General features: G+C 42.6%; 1 protein-coding gene across 1 annotated transcript; it reads right to left on the reverse strand.

Annotated features, from left to right (window-relative positions):
- Positions 1–4668: 4668 nt before the first annotated feature.
- On the reverse strand, positions 4669–22176 carry LOC121546110 (SRSF protein kinase 1). Its single transcript, XM_041857136.2, has 15 exons — positions 22119–22176; positions 21364–21418; positions 13850–13986; positions 13425–13533; positions 13149–13236; positions 12817–13011; positions 12278–12443; positions 12108–12133; positions 11725–11965; positions 10964–11410; positions 10623–10723; positions 10263–10370; positions 9998–10067; positions 6238–6330; positions 4669–5917 (listed from the first exon to the last, which is right to left on the reverse strand). The coding sequence occupies exons 1-15, from the start codon at positions 22129–22131 to the stop codon at positions 5730–5732; spliced, it is 2037 nt and encodes a 678-aa protein (XP_041713070.2). The 5' UTR covers positions 22132–22176; the 3' UTR covers positions 4669–5729.
- Between the last annotated feature and the right edge of the window lie 1195 nt (positions 22177–23371).

Genomic DNA, 23371 nt, shown 5'->3' on the forward strand with positions numbered 1-23371 from the left:
GCAGTTTTATTACTCACGCTAGGAGGGGCAGTTTTATTACTCGTTACGCTAGAGGGCAGTTTTGTTACTCGTTACGCTAGAGGGCAGTTTTGTTACTCGCACGCTAGTGGGCAGTTTTGTTACTTCGTTACGCTAGTGGGCAGTTTTATTACTCGTTACGCTAGGAGGGCAGTTTTATTACTCGTTACGCTAGAGGGCAGTTTTATTACTCGTTACGCTAGAGGGCAGTTTTGTTACTCGTTACGCTAGTGGGCAGTTTTATTACTCGTTACGCTAGAGGGCAGTTTTATTACTCCTTACACTAAGAGGGCAGTTTTATTACTCCTTACACTAAGAGGGCAGTTGTTTGGACCTTACTGTAACCAATGGGACCCCGTTTTCATGTGGCGTTTCCCCCTTTTTCGAGCCTTGGTAATTGAACTCAGTTTTACTTTATTATGTTGATATTTTGCAATGTCTTCTGTATACAATAACTGTATAAATCATCAATACACATTTTATTTTCTGAGTTAAAGTTTTCTGTTCCTTGTATTTCTCATTTTAAAAAAACTGTCCTATCAACAGTAGCTGGGTAAAGAATCAAGCTAGACTAGATTACATTTCATAATGTGAATAACTTTTGTTTTATTGTATGGTGTGGCGTAGTATACCATTTTATAGTGTCCAATTTTAACCCTACCTCTTTAAGGAATACCTGGAATAGTATAAAGTAATCCTTCTTCCCCCACCCAACAGTGGTTGTCCCACTTGCTATCATAAGTTGAATGCACCAATTTGTAAGTCGCTCTGGATAAGAGCATCTGCTAAATGACGTAAATGTAAATGGACATTTCTAATATGTGTGTGATAAACCCTGATTGGCAAAATGGAGCTTGATATAAAATGACCTTCCTCACCCAGTAGACCCAAGACTAAAAAGGTTCAACATGTATTAAGGACATCATTACAGTATATACAGGGGTGGAAATTGAGATTTTGACAGGTACAAATTAGTTTTTCAAGGTGGGTTTCGCACTTCGCAGTAACCTTTTCCCATTTCCACCCCTGAACATTAGAGCACCCTCTCATCCTATGGACCAATAACACACAGTGCCATTAAACAGCTGATGGACATGCATACGAAAGATCTTGCACACTTCTTCCAAATGCTTTATTAAAACAATACTACCTAAATCATTTTAGCTAAGACCGTAAGGTCCGTCCCAAATGGCACCCTATTCCACAGTGCATTCGGAAATTATTCAGCCCCCTTGACTTTATCCACATTTTGTTACGTTACAGCCTTATTTTAAGATTGATTTAAAAACATTTAATCAATCTACACACAATACCCCATAATGACAAAGCTTAAACAGGTTTAGAATTTTTTGCAAATGTGCTAAAAATAAAACAGAAATGCCTTATTTACATAAGTATTCAGACCCTTTGCTATGAGACTTAAATTTGAGCTCAGGTGCATCATGTTTCCATTGATCATCCTTGAGATGTTTCTACAACTTGATTGGAGTCCACCTGTGGTAAATTCAATTGATTGGACATGATTTGGAAAGGCACACACCGGTCTATATAAGGTCCCAAAGTTGACAGTGCATGTCAGAGCAAAAACCTAGCCTAGTGGTTAAGAGCGTTGTGCCAGTAACCGAAAGGTTGCTGGTTCTAATCCCCGAGCCGACTAGGTGAAAAATCTGTCGATGTGCCCTTTGAGCAAGGCACTTAACCCTAATTGCTCATGTAAGTCGCTCTGGATAAGAGCGTCTGATAAATTACAAAAATAAATAATATATATATTTTTAAAAAAATAGGGTACAAAAAAAATGAAATGTCTGCAGCATTGAAGGTCCCCAAGAACACAGTGACCTCCATCATTCTTAAATGGAAGAAGTTTGAAACACCAAGACTCTTCCTAGAGCTGGCAGCCCGGCCAAACTGAGCAATCTGGGTATTAGAGCCATGGTCAGGGAGGTGACCAAGAACCCGATGGTCACTCTGACAGAGCTCCAGAGTTCCACTGTGGAGATGGGAGAACCTTCCATAAGGACAACCATCTCTGCAGCACTCCACCAATGAGGCCTTTATGGTAGAGTGGCCAGACGGAAGCCACTCCTCAGTAAAAGGCACGACAGACGCTTTGAGTTTGCCAAAAGGCACCTAAAGGACTCTCAGACCACGAGAAACAAGATGATCTGGTCTGATGAAACCAAGATTGAACTCTTTGGCCTGAATGACAAGCGTCACGTCTGGAGGAAGCCTGGTGGTGGCAGCATCATGCTGTGGGGGTGTTTTTCAGTGGCAGGGACTGGGAGACTAGTCAGGATCGGGGCAAAGATGAATGGAGCAAAGTACAGAGAGATCCTTGATGACAACCTGCTCCAGAGCACTCAGGACTTCAGACTGGGGTGAAGGTTCACGTTCCAACAGGACAACGACCCTAAACACACAGCCAAGACAACGCAAGAGTGGCTTCGGGACAAGTCTCTGAATGTCCTTGAGTGGCCCAGCCAGAGCCCGGACTTGAACATCTCTGGAGAGACCTGAAAATAGCTGTGTAGCAACGCTACCCATCCAACCTGACAGGGCTTGAGAGGATCTGCAGTGAAGAATGGGAGAAATACAGGTGCCAAGCTTGTAGTGTCACACCCAAGAAGACTCGAGTCTGTAATCGCTGCCAAAGGTGCTTCAACAAAATACTGGAGTAAAGGGTCTGAATACTTACGTAAATGTAATATTTCCGTTTTTTTTTTTTTTTAATATACATTTGAAAACATTTCTAAAAACCTGTTTTCGCTTTGTCATTATGGGGTATTGGGTGTGGATTGATGAGGTGAAAAAAAAACAATTGAATCCATTTTAGAATAAGGCTGTAACTTAACAAAAATGTGGAACAAGGGAAAAAGGTATGAATACTTTCAGAATGCAACGTATAGGGAAGCGTGCGCCATTTCGGCCACACCCTAGGATCAGTTAACAGTACATGGCTGTAATATAGAGCAAGGCAAACTCTTTGGTATTTACACACAATACTTTATTTTTCACAACTTCTTCTTTTGAATGGGGCTCTTATGAACAGATTTGTGTTGAACGTTTTTCAAACATAATATTACTTTATGAAACCCACAAAACATGAGAAAACCAGTCTCCTATCCGATGAGTGATTCAACGGATTCTGAACAAAGTGTCAGGTGATATGGGTTTTACTGATCCGAACGGCAAGACAGTCCTCTAATGCATTTTCCTGTGGAGACCTAGAAATAGTTCCGTCAGGAAAGAGAGTGGAGTGCCACCTACAAGTCCGTTTGCCCTATGTGCAACTTCCTAATACAAAACAAACAAAAAAGCCTTACGAGTGAAGGTGTAACACAGAAGTACTCTTCGCCTTAAAGTGAACACAGACACACTAATTACATTTAATCAAGAGAAAAACCAAGTTGTATCAAGTTATATGACAGAGATTTTAAAAGTGGTAGAGGGTACTAGAGACTACAGAGGTAGAACAAAACAAGATGGTGGTGGGAATCACAATAACAACAAGTCATCTTACACTACATAACCAAAAGTATGTGGACACCTGCTTGTCCAACATCTCATTCCAAAATCATGGGTATTAATATGGAGTTGGTCCTCCCCTTTGCTGCTATAAACAGCATCCACTCTTCTGGGAAGGCTTCCCACTAGATGTTGGAACATTGCTGCAGGGTCTTGCTTCCATTCAGCCACAAAAGCATTAGTTAGGTTGGGCACTGATGTTGGGCGATTAGGCCTGGCTCGCAGTCGGCGTTCCAATTCATCCTCAAAAGGTGTTCGATGGGGTTGAGGTCAGGACTCTGTGCAGGCCAGTCAAGTTCTTCCACACCGATCTCGACAAACCCTTTCTGTATGGAACTAGCTTTGTGCACTGGGGCATTGTCATGCTGAAACAGGAAAGGGCCTTTCCCCAAACTGTTGCCACAAAGTTGGAAGCACAGAATCGTCTACAATGTAATTGTATGCTGTAGCAATAAGATTTCCCTTCACTGGAAGTAAGGGGCCGTGCCCAGACCATTATTCCTCCTCCACCAAACTTGACAGTTGGCACTATGCATTGGGGCAGGTAGCGTTCTCCTGGCATCCGCCAAACCATGATTTGTCAATCAGACTGCCAGATGGTGAAGCGTGATTCATCACTCCAGAGAACACTGCTCGAGTCCAATGGCGGCGAGCTTTACACCACTCCAGCAGACGCTTGGCATTGCGCTCGGTGATCTTAGGCTTGTGTGCAGCTGCTAGGCCATGGAAACCCATTTCATGAAGCTCCCGACAAACAGTTATTGTGCTGACGTTGCTTCCAGAGGCAGTTTGGAACTCGGCAGTGAGTGTTGCAACCGAGGACAGACGATTTTTACGCGCTTCAGCACTCAGTGGTCCCGTTCTGAGAGCTTGTGTGGCCTACCGCTTAGCAGCTGAGCTGTTGTTGCTCCTAGATGTTTCCACTTCACAATAACAGCACTTACAGTTGACCGGGGGCAGCTCTAGCAGGGCAGAAATTTGACGAACTGACTTGTTGGAAAGGTGGCATCCTATGACGGTGCCACATTGAAAGTCACTGAGCTCTTCAGTAATGCCATTCTACTGCCAATGTTTGTCTATGGAGATTGCATGGCTGTGTGCTCGACTTTATACACCAGTCAACAACGGGTGTGGCTGAAATAAGCCCAATCCACTAATTTGAAGTGGTGGGTCCACATACTTTGTATATATAGTGTATATGGGTGAGAAGTGTACGGAGCACAGAATTATGGACCACCAAAATGATTGACCATAAACCAATGTTGCCTAGTAGCTTCTTTAAACACCATCAACAATGAAATAAAAAAGGAGAAACAAAGACGTATTCCTCCTTGATGATGATGATGATGATGATGGATGATGACAAAAATGTAAGAACACAAACCAAAACAGAAATAAATAATCATCTCAGACGCTTCAATTGGAAAGTGATCTGTTGCAACAAGTCTCTTGTAAGATGTTTAAATTTGCGTCGCAGTGGCCGGATGCCGCCACTGGAGGGCATACATCTAGGGATGTAATTCAGGGACGTGAAACACTACTTTTACATTTTAGTCATTTAGCACAGTGTTTCCCCAACTCCAGTCCTCCAGTATCCACAACTGTACACATTCTAGTTGTAGCCCCAGATAAGCACACCTGATTCAACTAATCATCAAGCCCTCAAAGAGTTGCACCAGGTGTGTTTGTCCAGGGCTACAATAATAACGTGTGCTGTTAGGGGTACTGGAGGACTGGAGTTGGGAACCACTGGTTTAGCCGACACTCTTACGGTCCCCTCTGGATAACAACGTCTGCTAAACGACTAAAATGTCAAATGTAACATTGCAGATAGAAATGTAATGAAAAGAGCCGACACGATTCCCTATTCTATCTGACAGATGATCATATATCTGTTCGACGCCATACATTTTCATCCGAACGTTCAGTAACATTACATGCTCCTGAACATAGCCCCAGGGTTTTACGTCGCAGCGGTTGGACTGTTCCATCACGGGCCGCATTCAGCAGGGCAAAACGTTACGGAACGCTCAGATAGAACTCCTTACTGTAGAACAAACATGCCTCTATGACAAGTAGAAAAACTAGTCATGTCAGCTCCAGTCATTCAAATTAGCTGCAACATTCAAAAACGTTTGCCTACTGAACAGGCCCCAGGGTATTTTGCATTGCAGTACTGGAGGCAGTCACTGTGGGGCGATCCAGGGGTGGCGCAGGCAGTCTGCGGCCGTGGCCCTCTTCTCTGGTACCAGCTCCAGCATGGGGAGGAGGAAGTCAGCGAAACAATCAGCCTCCTCTTTGGGCCACTCGTACTTATCCTGCAGCACCTCTAGTAACCCCCACGGCTTCAGCTTGGTGATGTGCTTCAGGTCACCTAGGGAAGAGAAGTGTTAGAGACAGACGGCACAGTCAGCCTCACAGAGAAAGGTAGAAGGGTTAGACAGAGAGACAGACGGCAGTCAGTCAGTCAGAGACAGCGTTTCACATCACCACAGCACACTAACATGACAAGACTCACCACCATGACACACACACACATCACTCAAGACTGTTACTAAAGCTTTCCTTTAAATGACAGCATACAAGAAAATAAAAAAGATTGGCACTGTGAAATACACGCACAGATGTTTGTGTTTACAACAAAAGGTGTGATAGGTCTTCATTTAAAAACTTTACATAACCACATTGCTTTACCTTTCTTGGTGAAAAAATCCTTGGAATATTTCCCAGCCGTTATGAGTTTGTGTGGGACTTGCCCCAGCAGCTCAATGATCAATGCAATATGGTCTGCTCAGACAAAAAAACAAGAGCAAAAAAAGAGGGAGAAGAGAAGAGGGGAGGACGAGACAAACGACAGATTCATCAGACTTCGTGCGGCAATCACAAGCCCCCCCTGGGTGTAGGGGTCAATCTGACAGCACTTAGAGGAACCCGCCTTTTATTTGGGGTGTACAACCCCTTTTATTTGGAGTGTATAATCCCTTTTATTTGGAGGTGTATAATCCCTTTTATTTGGAGGTGTATAACCCCTTTTATTTGGAGTGTATAATCCCTTTTATTTGGAGGTGTATAATCCCTTTTATTTGGAGGTGTATAACCCCTTTTATTTGGAGTGTATAACCCCTTTTATTTGGAGTGTATAACCCCTTTTATTTGGGGTGTACAACCCCTTTTATTTGGAGTGTATAATCAATTTTATTTGGGGTGTACAACCCCTTTTATTTGGAGTGTATAATCCCTTTTATTTGGAGTGTATAATCCCTTTTATTTGGAGTGTATAATCCCTTTTATTTGGGGTGTATAATCCCTTTTATTTGGGGTGTATAACCCATTTTATTTGGAGTGTATAACCCCTTTTATTTGGAGTGTACAATCCCTTTTATTTGGAGTGTATAATCCCTTTTATTTGGAGTGTATAATCCCTTTTATTTGGAGTGTACAATCCCTTTTATTTGGAGTGTATAATCCCTTTTATTTGGAGTGTACAATCCCTTTTATTTGGAGTGTATAATCCCTTTTATTTGGGGTGTACAACCCCTTTTATTTGGAGTGTATAATCCCTTTTATTTGGGGTGTACAACCCCTTTTATTTGGAGTGTATAATCCATTTTATTTGGGGTGTACAACCCCTTTTATTTGGAGTGTATAATCCCTTTTATTTGGAGTGTATAATCCCTTTTATTTGGAGTGTATAATCCCTTTTATTTGGGGTGTATAATCCCTTTTATTTGGGGTGTATAATCCCTTTTATTTGGAGTGTATAACCCCTTTTATTTGGAGTGCATAAACCTTTTATTTGGAGTGTATAACCCCTTTTATTTGGAGTGTATAATCCCTTTAATTTGGAGTGTATAATCCCTTTTATTTGGAGTGTACAATCCCTTTTATTTGGAGTGTATAATCCCTTTTATTTGGAGTGTACAATCCCTTTTATTTGGAGTGTATAATCCCTTTTATTTGGAGTGGCACAATGGTCTAAGGTGCTGCATTGCAGTGCTAGCTGTGCCACTAGAGATCCTGGTTCGAATCCAGGCTCTGTCGTAGCCGGCCGCGACCGGGAGACCCATGGGGCGGCACACAATTGGCCCAGCGTCGTCCAGGGTAGGGGAGGGAATGGCCGGCAGGGGATGTAGCTCAGTTGGTAGAGCATGGCGTTTGCAACGCCAGGGTTGTGGGTAAAGCACTTTCAATGGAAAATCTCAGCTGAACATGCTTTTCAGTCCAAGACTAGGCTTAAAATATCCGGGAAACTGGCCCTTGAAGATTGACTATAGCTGACATATAGGCAGGTACGACGTGCTGTAAGCCAACAATTCCTTCTCTTCTATTAATGTATGGCATGACAATGACAGAACAGTTGGCTACAGTAATACATAGGCCCAGGCTAGCTGACATATGCGATAACAAGTGTATCCAGATGGCTATTAAACTACCGTATTTTCCGCACTATAAGGCGCACCGGATTATAAGGCGCACCTTCAATGAATGGCCTATTTTAGAACTGTTTTCATATATAGGGCGCACCGGATTATAAGGCGCATAGAATAGAAGATACTGCAGTCAAACGTTTGACTGGGGTTGCGTTATGCATCCACTAGATGGAGCTGTGCTAAAGGGAATGTCAACAAAACAGTCAGATAAAGTCAAACTTTATTAAGCGTTCTGACAACAATTTTGGGGTCTTTATAGTACACACAAGTGGTGTGGGACTGTGAGTAAGCACAGTACCGGTGTTTACTGACTACGGTAGCTGTAATGCTGCAAGCGGTGCGGCTTTGTAGTTTACCAGTCGTACTGAAACATTTCATTATTATTACATTGTTTTTATTGGTTTTTCATACTGAAACATTTTGACACAGCGCCTTGAGCGCCGTGTACAACCAGTATGGATCAACCAATTGATCCATATATAAGGTGCTCCGGATTATAAGGCGCACTGTTGTTTTTTGAGAAAATGAAAGGCTTTTAAGTGCGCCTTATAGTGCGGAAAATACGGTAATTAAAATCACTAATGGAGTAGCACAGACTGCACCGTTTATTGTCAACTAGACTACTAATCAATATTGTACCATCAAACACATTGCACAGTATTGTACCATCGAATGCACACACCGCCTACTGCAAAAAGCATAACTGTTGGTTTTTAATCATTAATACATTTATAAATATTTAGGACCAACTCAAACCCAAAAGTGATAAGAGATTGAATGAAAACCTATTCATATTTTGGAAGGTTTTTCACAGTATGCAAACAGTTAACGTCACCAATCCAAAATAGCTCTTCTCTGTATGCCAGTGCTCTCCAAACCTGTTCCTGGAGAGCCACACTCCCGTAGTTTTTATATTGTCATTTTTCTACCCAATTACGTGATCATGATCTTGTCTCATCACTGGAACTCCCCAACAGGCTCGGGAGAGGCGAAGGTCGAGTCACGCGTCCTCTGAAACATGACACGCCAAACCGTGCTTCTTAACACCAGCTCGCTTAACCCGGGAGCCAGCTGCAACAATGTGTCGGAGGAAACACTGTTCAACTGACGACCGCAGTCAGCCTGCAGGCACCCGGCCCGCCACAAGGAGTCGCTAGAGCGCGATGAGCCAAGTAAAGCACCCCCGGCCAAACCCTCCCATAAACCGGACGACGCTGGGCCAATTGTGCGCCGCCCTACTGGACTCACGGTCACGGCCGGTAATGACACAGCCTGGGATCGAACCCCAGGCAGTAGTGACGCCGCGACACTGTGATGCAGTGCCTTAGACTGCTGTGCCACTCAGGAGGCCCTCCTGTAGGTTCACTCCAACCCTGTTCCTGGAGAGCTACCCTCCCGTAGGTTCACTCCAACCCTGTTCCTGGAGAGCTACCCTCCCGTAGGTTCACTCCAACCCTGTTCCTGGAGAGCTACCCTCCCGTAGGTTCACTCCAACCCTGTTCCTGGAGAGCTACCCTCCCGTAGGTTCACTCCAACCCTGTTCCTGGAGAGCTACCCTCCCGTATTTCGGGAGGTTCACTCCAACCCTGTTCCTGGAGAGCTACCCTCCCGTAGGTTCACTCCAACCCTGTTCCTGGAGAGCTACCCTCCCGTAGGTTCACTCCAACCCTGTTCCTGGAGAGCTACCCTCCCGTAGGTTCACTCCAACCCTGTTCCTGGAGAGCTACCCTCCCGTAGGTTCACTCCAACCCTGTTCCTGGAGAGCTACCCTCCCGTAGGTTCACTCCAACCCTGTTCCTGGAGAGCTACCCTCCCGTAGGTTCACTCCAACCCTGTTCCTGGAGAGCTACCCTCCCGTAGGTTTTCACTCCAACCCCAGTTGTAACTAAACTGATTCAGCTGATCAACCAACCAGCTAATTATTAGAATCAAGTACGCAAGATTAGAACAGAGGCAACCTTCTAAAAGTAGACTACTATACATATATTCAAATCAAGCAGAAGAACAAGCGGATGCATAACTACCTTCGTCCCTGGCGTAATCTTCCCCGGAATGGGGCTCAAACAAGTAGTCCCCTGTGGCTAGCTCAAATGCCTGCAGAGAAGGAAAGGACAATAAACAACAAAGGAAGGAAGCAGACACTGTACTGTAGGGAGGAGGATCTTGTCAGGCATTCTAAACAGGATCTCCTTTTTGAATCCCTTCTACGTTCCTTTATTTACTGGTTTTAAAATGTTGGTTTTATTTGAATGTAAAGTGTGTAAGTGGTTTTCAGTTGTCCAGGCTTACCATGCAGGCTGTGCTCCATATGTCGGCTGGTGTATTGTAGCCCGACCCTATGAGCACCTCTACAGAACGGTACTGTCTCGTCTGGATGTCTTCTGTAAAGTGCTTGTGCTGCGGAGGAGAGAGAAAGGGGTGAGATGGAGACAGGTCAATGACATTGCTATTGCAGAACTGGGTTCAAATAGTGTTTTTCTTTTTGAATACTTTCCACGTTTGATTGAGCCTGCATGGAGTGGCAGCTGGGGCGGAGTTTAGACTTTTGGGATTATTCCATTGGCAAGCTCAACCAAGCAGGTGGGCGACATGAATGCCGGGAAGACTTAAGCAGGAAATCCCTTAGGTCATCTGCACACAGATACTCACCACCCAGCAGGCGTTCCCCAGGTCTGCTATCTTGACCTTCAGTCTGTCTGCGTTGAGTGGCTCCAGGGGGTTCACCAGGAGGTTCCCTGCTGCTAGTTTGGCTGCATCGAGAGCGAGAGAGAGAGAGAGAGAGAAACTCAGCAACCAACCATTTCAACACTGATCTGACTGTCAAATAAAAGGAATACAACAACGTACTGCACTAGAGTCGACGCCCGCACCTACATCTAATTAGCATAATCATCCAAAATCCCCAACAAAATCCACCTGTTTAAGACAGAGATATCTGATACCCGTGTTCTCAACATCATGACTGTGTACTCACCGTCCTGTCTACTCACCATCCTTCAGACTCTCCTGTTCTCCTCCATACTGGACGTTCTCCAACACCTCCTCTGTGGCCTCCTTCTCCCCACGACTCCTGTCCTGCGCCTCCTCTGTGACTTCCACTCGACTCCTTTCCTGATTCTTCTCCTCCTCCTCTGGCGATAGCTCCCCCTCCTCCCGGCCACTAAAGCTTGTTGTCTCAGTCTCGGACGCTTTTGTCTTTATTTCAGTCTCAGCCATCTTCCTGGTCAGAGCTCCACTCTCTGGGGTGTCAGGCTCCTCTGTTCCCGGGGACACCAGGCCGTTACACACGGGCTGAAGAAGAGAGCGATCCACTGTTTGGTCTGCGTTACCGTTGTGTTGGTCATGCTCTCTCCACTCTGCTTTCTTCTCTTCCGTTCCATCCTCCTCTTCCTCAGGATGAAGGCCGTTACAGTTCACCTCCGCACCCGCAATGCACTCTGGGTATATGAGAAAATAACATTAGATCTAGTAGGAGGCTGGACTAGTAGTTTCCTTCTAATTAGTCTAATTCTGTGTTGTTCTTAATCCTAATCTTGGAGACCCACTGGGTGTGTAGGCTTTGGTCCCAGCTCAGCTGGTTCAACTAATCAAACACTTGATAATTAGTAGATTAGTTGAATCAGGTGCATCAGTGCTGTGTTGAGGAAAAATCTGTACAACTCAGTGTGGATCTCCAGGCCCATGATTAAAAAATACTAACGTCCCCTTGAGGGACAATAAAGTTGTATTGAATTGAATTCCAGAAAGTCACCTGCTGTGTCTTGGATGGCTACTTCCTGTAAGGAGATCTGTCTGAGAGGAGCACAATATTGCCGCTCCGACTTGGGAGAGACGGGAGACTCTGGGTCCTCCTCCTCTTCATCCTCCTCCTCCTCCCTCCCCGGAGCCTTCTCCATCTCCTCCAGATCCAGAATGCATTTCTCCAACAGCTCCGCCTGACGCTTCTGCTTCTTCTTTAACTTCTTCTTCTTGTTCTTGGACATTTTGGTCATCTGGAGAGGAAGAGGAAGCAGGCCAGACAGGAGTCAACAGGGTTTACTGAATACAACACTACTGGTTGTGGCTGCAGCAGCACAGCAACACTGAATGGCTAAAATTGTTAGCAGAGACAATGAGTGAAAAGGGGAGACTTACTGCTTTTGGAGCTGGAGCTGTGCTGACTGAAGAGAGAACAGAGCCAAGTCAACATTCTGCTTTACACCACAATTCATATTTTGGTGAACTTTTGCACGAGTGCTGGTGTCGCGCCGTGTCTGCATCTGCACGCGGCGTGTATGGGCGCAGTGCATGGACTTAACCCCTACCTGCGGACCCTGAGGGGGGGGGAGCCCCTGCTTTCTGCCACTCTGTAGCCTCCGCCGCCAGCCTCCTCACGTACGGCTCATTCACCGTCAACAGGATGTTCTCTGGCTTGATGTCCGTGTGGATGATTTTACACTTGGTGTGAAGATAGTCCAGCCCCTGGAGGACCTGCAGAAACACCCGGGGTAACACTAGTGCCATATTGCCATCCATCTCGTTCATTAGTCAAAGAAGTCTGGACATCAATTTCACTTTAGCCAGACACCCTGGGATAGTTTAAGTAGATTAGTAAGATTTTTTATTTAATTTTTTTTATGGGACTGAAAGTTTTTTAATTAATCTTTGCAAGGTCAATGAGGTGAAGGATCAGCAGCAGGGTTGGGGCCAATTCCATTTTAATTCATTGCTTTTCAATTAGGAAATAAGGAATCTCAGTTTACTTGCTGAATTGATATGGAATTGACCCCAATCCTGATCAGCAACAAGACATAGGATTAGGTTTGGATAGCCAAGGTATGAGGACTACGCCATGTGTCATTACCTGTCTTATAATGCTCTTGACGCAAGGCAGAGGAAGGCCCTGGTAGTTGGACTTGATGATCCACTTCAGTAGGTGGTACCCCAGCACCTCAAACACCATGCACACATGAGTCCCGTTGATGCCGGAGATCTTGAAGTCATCCAGTAGCTGGACCACCATTTCCCTCTTGGGGTCGTCAGGGTCTGTGTTTCTCACCTACGAACCACAAAAACCCAGGAAATAAAAAATGTATCAGAACAAATGTCTGAAAGGAGAACAAAGGGAGGGAAGAAAATGAAATATCAGGCTGATGTCAGGCCGATCAGTATGATTGACTCGGAGTTAGCACTCACAGATCTCAGCAGTTTGATCTCATCCACAGCCGTCTCTGTGTAGTGCTCTGCACTCTTCACCACCTTCATAGCCACAAACCTCTTCACCCTACAAAACAGACAGTCAGTCAGTCAGGCTGACAGTGTATGTTAAGATTCTGTGCAATATAGGATTATTACAGCAAACAAATTAGGTTTAACAAATACTGCTTCTGGCATTGTGAAGATCTGTTGATCAGAATCTGGTGTGATGCAGTCTCAGGCCTTCACAGACAATGACATGAGAAGTGATCTTACTGGATGTCCCAGGCCAGCCACACAGTGGAGAAGTGTCCCCAGCCCAGCTTCCTGATCACATGGTACCTCCCATTGAACAGATCTCCTATCTTTACATGGTGGTAGCCACCTACACACAGGAGAGGGAGATTAGTGACAGCAGGAAAGCAAACATCATTCAAACGAGTCATTGGCTCACCCTTGAAGTCCAAAACAACCTAAATAAGCATGTCGATTATTGTAGGCTCCCAAGTTAATATATTACAATTATTAGGACTAATAATGAAATAACATTCTACTTTTACAAAAATCATACAATGAGTTGCTTGACTTTGCGAACTAGCAGCACCCCCCCCACCATTGCAGTAGTCATCCCCCTCACCCGTGCGCCAGTCACCCGTGCACCAGTCACCCCCCCCTCACCCTTGCAGCAGTCATCCCCTCACCCTTGCAGTAGTCATTGGGGTCCTCCTGCTCCTCATCATCAGAGCCTAGGATCTCCTCAGGCTCATCTGGCTCCTGGGGAGAGGTCTCTGGCTGGGGCTGCTGCAGGGGTACTGACCCCCTGGGGTGGGCTGGCTGTCTGGATGGAGGACAAGTACAACAATGGTTAGAGGCCTTCTCGTGAGCACTTGGCACAGGCTTTGACAATATTTACCGATACTGTTTAGTGTTCAACTTTTCTCTCTTTCCTTAAATCATTAGAATAACTATTTTCAATAATAGATTTTTATTCACAGAGAATAGTACAAGAAAAAACATTCTGGTATTTCTGGTAGACCTATTACTAATGTATATTACTAACAGCACTAAGATTATCCCTTGTTGTAAAACAGCACAGTATTAGCCATTCCATAACCATAATTCCAGGGATAACATTACATAAAACTTTTTTCCAGAAATGAGTGAGACTTGCATGGGATTTACACTAACATTTAATACAGGACTTTTTTTTTTTTTCATTATTTGTTTTTGGGGGTAGATCAGCTTTAGCACTGCAGATAGATTGTAACTTCCATCAACGTAATTGTCTGCAATGCCCCATATGTTTTTTTTCCCTCGCACACACACACACACACACAGTGGGGAGAAGTATTTGATACACTGCCGATTTTGCAGGTTTTCCTACATACAAAGCATGTAGAGGTCTGTAATTTTTATCATAGGTACACTTCAACTGTGAGAGACGGAATCAAAAATCCAGAAAAACACATTGTATGATTTTTAAGTAATTAATTTGCATTTTATTAGATTCCGTCTCTCACAGTTGAAGTGTACCTATGGTAAAAATTACAGACCTCTACATGCTTTGTAAGTAGGAAAACCTACAAAGTCGGCAGTGTATCAAATACTTGTTCTCCCAACTGTGTACACACACACACACACACACACACGTATATATACACACACATATACATACATATACAGTGGTGTGAAAAAGTGTTTGCCCCCTTCCTGATTTCTTATTTGTTTGCATGTTTGTCACACTTAAATGTTTCAGATCAAACAAATGTTAATATTAGTCAAAGATAACACAAGTAAACACAAAATGCAGTTTTGAAATGAAGGTTGTTATTATTAAGGGAAAACAAAATCCAAACCCACATGGCCCTGTGTGAAAAAGTGATTTCCCCCTACAACCTAATAACTGGTTGGGCCACCCTTAGCAGCAACAACTGCAATCAAGCGTTTGCAATAACTTGCAATGAGTCTTTTACAGCGCTGTGGAGGAATTTTGGCCCACTCATCTTTGCAGAATTGTTGTAATTCAGCCACATTGGAGGGTTTTTGAGCATGAACTGCCTTTTTAAGGTAGGTTCTCTCAATAGGATTCAGGTCAGGACTTTGACTAGGCCACTCCAAAGTCTTCATTTTGTTTTTCTTCAGCCATTCAGAGGTGGACTTGCTGGTGTGTTTTGGATCATTGTCCTGCTGCAGAACTCAAGTTCGCTTCAGCTTGAGGTCACGAACAGATGGCCGGACATTCTCCTTCAGGATTTTTTGGTAGACAGCAGAATTCATGGTTCCGTTTATCACAGCAAGTCTTCCAGGTCCTGAAGCAGCAAAACAGGCCCAGACCATCACACTACCACCACCATATTTTACTGTTGGTATGATGTTCTTTTTCTGAAATGCGGTGTAACTTTTACGCTAGATGTAATGGGACACACAACTTCCAAAAAGTTCAAGTATTTTCCCAAAGGTCTTGGGGATCATCAAGATGTTTTCTGGCAAAAATGAGACGAGCCTTAATGTTATTTTTGCTCAGCAGTGGTATTCGTCTTGGAACTCTGCCATGCAAGCCATTTTTGCCCAGTCTCTTTCCTAAGGTGGAGTCATGAACACTGACCTTAACTGAGGCAAGTGAGACCTGCAGCTCTTTGGATGTTGTTGTGGGGTCTTTTGTGAGCTCTTGGATGTGTCGTCGCTACGCTCTTAGGGTAAATTTGGTCAGCCAGCCACTCCAGGGAAGGTTCACCACTGTTCCATGTTTTCGCCATTTGTGGATAATGGCTCTCACTGTGGTTCACTGGAGTCCCAAAGCTTTAGAAATGGCTTTATAACCTTTTCCAGACTGATGGATCTCAATTATTTTCTCTCTCATTTGTTCCTGAATTTCTTTGGATCTCGGCATGATGTCTAGCTTTTGAGGATCTTTTGTTCTACTTCACTTTGTCAGGCAGGTCCTATTTAAGTGATTCCTTGATTGAGAACAGGTGTGGCAGTAATCAGGCCTGGGTGTGGCTAGAGGCATTGAACTCAGGTGTGATAAACCACAGTTGAGTTGTGTTATAACAGGGGGGGGCAAACACTTTTTCACACAGGGCCATGTAGGTTTGGATTTAGTTTTCCCTTAATAATAACAACCTTCATTTCAAAACTGCATTTTGTGTTTACTTGTGTTATCTTTGACTAATATTTAAATTTGTTTAATGATCTGAAACATTTAAGTGTGACAAACATGCAAACAAATAACAAATCAGGAAGGGGGCAAACACTTTCACACCACTGTACATATACACACACACACACACATATACATACATTCTTTAAAAAAATATATTTCCCTTTATTACTTTCCAACCCCACCACCCCTTCCCTAATTGGAGTAAACTAGTGAACACTTAGGCCTCTACTTCCAGCTTATACATACTATATACATTTTATGGACACAGTCAATTTTACAATAATTCTATTTTGTTTGTTTTTACTCCTGAACTTCCTCTACCCTCAACCTCTCCGATCATTTTCATGATGTCCATCCGGTTTGCTTCTATATGCCATATCTTTCTAACTGTGCTCTTTCACAAAAGCTCTCAACCTATAACCTATATACTTATTATGGACACCTTATGCTTTACATTATTAGTTATCTTGTTGTTATTATTGTTAGTTGTTATTAGTCCCATCCTTCAGCTTCATTCAACACCTCCCATCGATCTCTTAACACCATCCATATAGGATTTCTATTTGCCATATATTTTTCAACTGTACTGTGAAGTTTTACAAAAGTTCTGAACCTTTCTATTCTCATTGTTTCTACAGATTGTAAATTGAAAATAAACATTTTTGCTAAAAGTATTATATTATTGATCGATCCAGGACTATTAGCCTTTCCATTCAAGACGTCTCACAGTAGAGTGACAGCCTTACGTAAGGGATAATGCGTTCTATGGAAAATAATTAACGACCTTCCAATGAGTTGCATTATTTTCCAGAGAACGCATAGAGCCCCAAGTTGATAACCCTTTAATACCATGGCTATAATTTACATTTAAGTCATTTAGCAGACGCTCTTATCCAGAGCGACTTAAAGGAGCAATTAGGTTTAAGTGCCTTGCTCAAGGGCACATCGGCAGATTTTTCACCTAGTCGGCTCAGGGATTAGAACCAGCGACCTTTCGGTTACTAGCACAACGCTCTTAACCACTAAGCTACCTGCCACCCCATTTCCCTCTAGAAATGTGATCAACATCCACTGAAGTAGCTAGCAAGTTTACTAGAATAGCTACAGTAGTTGCCTTGGTAACCAAACAAACAGACTTGCTCCTTTAGCTAACCAACCCATCACTCTTAGCTTGCTATTATGAAAATCGAATTCAACAATGCCAATAACATTTTCAATTGGACTTTTGCTTTCAAAAGCAGCTCAAACATAGAACATGTAAGAATGAACTATAGCCATTGAATTCTACCGTGAAATATAATGTGCGTTATAGGGAAATAATGCACGCTCTAGAATGCCCTTCAAGCCAATCAGAAATGAGTATTCAACAATGCTATGGTATGATTAAGTGATAATGCCCGAGAAGCTGGTGTTGAGGATATATTCGTCTCGGGCCGGCAAACCGTGCCAACATATCCTCCAAACACCGGCATCGAGGGTACTCCCACTTTTATACAACGGGTTACCAACATACAGTTGAAGTCAGAAGTTTACATACACTAAGTTGACAGTGCCTTTAAACAGCTTGGAAAATTCCAGAAAATGATGTCATGGCTTTAGAAGCTTCTGATAGGCTAATTGACATCATTTGAGTCAATTGGAGGTGTACCTGTGGATGTATTTCAAGGCCTACCTTACTCAGTGCCTCTTTGCTTGGCATCATGGGAAAATCAAAAGAAAAATCAGCCAAGACCTCAGAAAAGAAATTGTAGACCTCCACAAGTCTGGTTCATCCTTGGGAGCAATTTCCAAACGCCTGAAGGTACCACGTTCATCTGTACAAACAATAGTACGCAAGTATAAACACCATGGGACCACGCAGCCGCCATACCGCTCAGGAAGGGGACGCGTTCTGTCTCCTAGAGATTAACGTACTTTGGTGCGAAAAGTGCAAATCAATCCCAGAACAACAGCAAAGGACCTTGTGAAGATGCTGGAGGAAACAGGTACAAAATTATCTATAGCCACAGTAAAATGAGTCCTATATCGACATAACCTGACAGCATAATGCTGTGGGGGTGCTTTGCTGCAGGAGGGACTGGTGCACTTCACAAAATAGAAGGCATCATGAGGAAGGAAAATTATGTGGATATATTGAAGCAACATCTCAAGACATCAGTCAGGAAGTTAAAGCTTGGTCACAAATGGGTCTTTCAAATGGACAATGACCCCAAGCATACTTCCAAAGTTGTGCCAAAATGGCTTAAGGACAACAAAGTCAAGGTATTGGAGTGGCCATCACAAAGCCCTGACCTCAATCCTATAGAACATTTGTGGGCAGAACTGAAAAAGCGTGTGCGAGCAAGGAGGCCTACAAACCTGAGTCAGTTACACCAGCTCTGTCAGGAGGAATGGGCCAAAATTCACCCAACTTATTGTGGGAAGCTTGTGGAAGGCTACCCAAAAAGTTTGACCCAAGTTAAACAATTTAAAAGGCAATGCTACCAAATACTAATTGAGTGTATGTAAACGTCTGACCCACTGGGAATGTGATGAAATAAATAAAAGCTGAAATAAATAATTCTCTGTACTATTATTCTGACATTTCACATTCGTAAAATAAAGTGGTGATCCTAACTGACCTAAAACAGGGAATTTTTACTAGGATTAAATGTCAGGAATTGTGAAAAACTGAGTTTAAATGTATTTGGCTAAGGTGTATGTAAACTTCCGACTTAAACTGTATTCAAATAATGATTTACATATTTTCATTAAAAACTTTATTTTTATTATTTTATTCATACTATTTCATCCTTCCACAACATTTAGTCCCGACACAAATCAAAGGTTGCTACCCAAGTCGGCTGGTCGTTCGTTCTATCGGTTCGGTTGCCAGAGACGCGACCCAGTTGTTCGTTCTAATGTTCCATTGCCATACTGGCTGGCAACGTTCTTATCCCTTGCTGGCTAGCTAGCCAACTACAGCTAACTCAGTCACGTCAAAAAGTGCAGCCAGAATAACAGCAAAGTAGCTGCATTTGCGTTTGTTTAAGCTGTTTTCTAGTGACAATTATTTGGATACATCCATAACAATGAGCTAATGATGCATGATTTCGCCTGGCATAGAAAATGTGCTCACTCGTCAGGACACTGTTGTTCAGCGGAGCTAGCCAACAACACAGTTAACACAATCACTTCAAACGGAAGCTGGAAAGACAGTAAACTAGCTGCACTTAGTTCATTTTTTACCTGTTTTCTATTGATAGTTCTTTGTATATATCCATAAAAACTATGCTGATTCATTTCGACTGGCTGAGAAAAAGCTGCATGCCTGTCGGTCTCGTCCCGACTCCCAACACGTTCATTACTATGGGACAGCTGGAGATCTAATTTCAATAGAAACAATGTTGCAAATGTCAGAGAGACAGACAGCAAGGTTTATACAAATCTCCACAGTTGAAAACTAAATGTAAGTCTAAAAGAAATGTGAGATAATGTCAAGATGCTTTTTATAGTGGAGATCAAGTTTATACATTTCCTGGCTGGACTGATGAGACAGTGGATTGCGCAGTCAGATGGAAATAGGCATTTTAACGTCATAGATTTAGCCAATAGACACCGGCTGGAATGCGGTTTTAACCAATCAGCATTCAGGATTAGACCCACCCCGTTGTACAATCCTCTATAAATAACGTTATTCACACATATACCTAGGATGAGTACAGTGTGCTAACCCATTGTTTGGAAGGACAACATTAATTTCGAAGTCATTTTGCTCATGTAATGTTTAAAATGTGATTTATTATTGTGAAAGAGGACAAACACTTCTATGTTGGCAATAGATGTCTGATGAGGTGCTCTTAAAATGTATTATTTTTTATTTTTATTTATTTTTTATTATATGATTTATCATTGTTTAGGTTGAGCAAAAGCAGGAACTGACTAACTAATAATAACTTAAAGGGCAGGGCATTTTCCTCATCCATAATGTCATGTTTCAGCTGGCCAGTGCTGAGGACTTCTTCATTCTCCTGTTGTTTTAAAATAGCAGCACAGAAGCTAGGCATTACATAACACCGGGCCTACAGAAGGATGTCTGCCATGTGTGACGGCATAGTGTGGGTTGGCTTGGCTGTTGTTGGGTTAAATCACAACAAATCGCAATCCTTTCTATAACTGGATTTACTCAAATAATGTACATCATTCATAACATGTAAAATGGGCGTTAAAGGATTCTTTGAGGTATACTGTTGTTCCGGGCAGGCCCAAGAATCACCAACACTTGTATTTAACTCTGTGCCGGGTCTATTCAAATCTGGCCCTTGAGACCAGTTACACTTCTGATTTACTGTAGACCTGGGACACCAATGAACTATCCGATGGAAACAAAACCCAGAAGTGCTTTGGCGCCCCAGGAGTAGCTCTGCTCTATGCATTCAGATGTCCATATCTACCTTGGATGTGCCATGGTCACATGCACACGCTACCATACACTGGTGTGATGGCAGTTTGTGTCACTATGTAAACATTGATGTTATTAGCTCATGACATTTCCAGATATGTTGCATTCCTTCTATGACTACAGAGAATAGATAAACCAGAGGCTGTTATAGTTCACACACACACTCAAAAGCAAATAATGAATCAACTGCTGCATGAAACAAAGGACAGGTGCAATCTAAAGTCTTTCTAGAAACTTCACACAAATGCATGCATTGCATTTTCTACAACATATCATATACTTTGAGCCTACATAAATAATTAACTGGGTTTTATGTATGTGGTAGAAAACGGATGTACTGACTGACAGGCAACTGACAATACCTTAACAAAAGGGAAATATAAGACATCACGGGTACTGCGACATCAGTACAACTGCCGCAGGTGCAGTCTAGTAGTAATGTGGCTGTCATCGACATACTGTACCACAACGCAGTAAGTCAGTCCTTTTTAGGACCCTACGGAAACTTCATTCAATGCTTATGGTCAAATTAAATACCTGTGTCAGATGTAGCCACGGGTTGTGCAGCGAGACATGCTAACTATGTAACAGTACACTACAGAATTACTCACTTCTTGCTCGACTTCTTCGCTTTCGCCCTCTTCTTCCTTGCTTGAAGTGCTAGAACTGTAATGCAATGAAGAACACATTTATTCAATATCTAGCTAACTATCCCATTACTGGTTAACTAGTCTTTTAGAAGCTATGTTTCCATGTCGTGACTCACTGGATGGAACGTTATGTGCTAGCTAGCTAAGTTAGTTAGCCAAAGACATTTGAAAGCTGGCCAAGGTAGCAAATAAATTAACGTTAGCCACAGTTGTTAGCTAGCTAGCTATTGTCGCAGGAAACAGACACGAATCAAATTGTGGCCGTATTACATAAGTGGTTGAAGATATTCAGTAACGTCCTCTTTTAAAAACAGTAAGAGCCACTGCGATGTTTGGCCAGCTAACGTTAGCTAGCCAGCTTTCGTGCAACCACCACTCACTGAAGATCTGTTAATGCAAATCGTACAAATGTTGCATTATTCCGGCCACGTTTACTCAATTATTTTTTCATGGATAGCACAGGAAATGGACACAGTTAGGAATGGTCTGTAGGGGCAAGGTTGATGGTGCTAACTAGTTAATACTAGCTAGCTGCGCCAATACGTGCCTGGCGTTCAGTTTAGCAGGAGATGCAGTTCCACAAAACATTTCGTACATAAGATTACGTTGATATAATGAACTGTAACTTTAAAAACGACATCAATTTACGTTTGTTAATAATATATTATATTAACAATTGCTTACTGATTAATCTTTTGTATCTTTATGAAGATTACCTTTTCTCTCCATGTTGGTCGGGTAGTTCAGACGTTCGTTCTGCCAGTAGCACAAACGAGGATGTCACTATCGTATGGCAATGAGGAAACCTTCAAATTAAAAGCCCGCGTTTCACTATTTCAATATCAATAACTGATTTAAATATTTTTAACTTTAATCAAGTATTTTATCAAAACCCAAAAATATGATTTAAAAAAGGCCCAGTGGAGTCAAAATTCTGTTTTTCCTGTGTTTTATGTCATATTGTACACCAGCTGATGAAACTAACACTGTAAAAGTGTGAAAAAAAAGTTGATCAGTATTATTTCCCAATACAGTGGTTGCAGGTTGAAAATACAATCAACACAGGACCTTCTAAATCAGCAGGTTTGCATGGGTGGTAGTTTCAGCTTTACATGGTGACATCGACATGTGGTAAATTGGTTAATAGACCAATAACAAAGAGTTCCAAATCTCTGCCAATAACATGCTCGTTTTCAGTTTTCCCCTCCCCACTCAGCCCACTCTGACAGTCCAAGCAAAATTCTTGCTTGATAAATAGTTTTTTGCTAAAAAAGCTATTTTTGTCAATTTTAATGGAAATCTATTACAGTAAGGTACTTAATTGTTACCCAGAAATTATTTGAAATTGGTATAAAAAAACAAACACATTAGGCCTTTAAGACCAATAATGAAAATTACAATGTTGAGACTGATATGTTAAAAACATTGGTCTGTAGAGAAAAAACCTTACAACAGGGGTGTCAAACGTCCGGCCCGCGGACCGGATCAGGCCCGCAAACGGGTTTAATCCGGCACGCGAGATGATTTTGAAAAAAAAGAAAAGAAAAAAAATTTTGGGAAAAAAACAAACAAAAAATATATTTTTTTGTAAAGTATAAAAATGCGCTGCAATTTTTCTATAAAAAAAACTGCTGTTCCAATTGCGTCCACTGGATGGCGCAATAGCAATTGTGTTAAGCAAGCAAACTGTTTATACCAGGGCAGAGCAAGTAGGTCAAGCACGTGCAGCCAATGAGCTACTTTGTTTTGCCCGCGATATTTATTACGGCTTCTACTTTTAACATTATGTGCTTTAGCACCCTCATTGCCCCAATATGTCTCTGTCAAAAAAGAGAAAAAGTGGACGAGAGTGCAGAGTGTTCCAAGAAAAATTGTCATCCTATTTATTCACGGAATTGAATGGGAAAGCTGTATGTTTGGTGTGTTCAGAGCATGTTGCAGTGCTGAAAGAATATAACCTTCAGTCGCC

The sequence above is a fragment of the Coregonus clupeaformis genome, chromosome 30 (genome assembly GCF_020615455.1).
Source record: "Coregonus clupeaformis isolate EN_2021a chromosome 30, ASM2061545v1, whole genome shotgun sequence".
NCBI classification, from domain to species: Eukaryota; Metazoa; Chordata; class Actinopteri; order Salmoniformes; family Salmonidae; genus Coregonus; species Coregonus clupeaformis.

Coding starts and splice junctions, on each gene's coding strand:
- LOC121546110 (XM_041857136.2), bottom strand. Junction 12,444..12,816: donor TCAAGAGCATTATAAGACAG/GTAATGACACAT, acceptor GTGTTTCTGCAG/GTCCTCCAGGGGCTGGACTA. Junction 10,371..10,622: donor TGGGGAACGCCTGCTGGGTG/GTGAGTATCTGT, acceptor TCTCCTCCGCAG/CACAAGCACTTTACAGAAGA.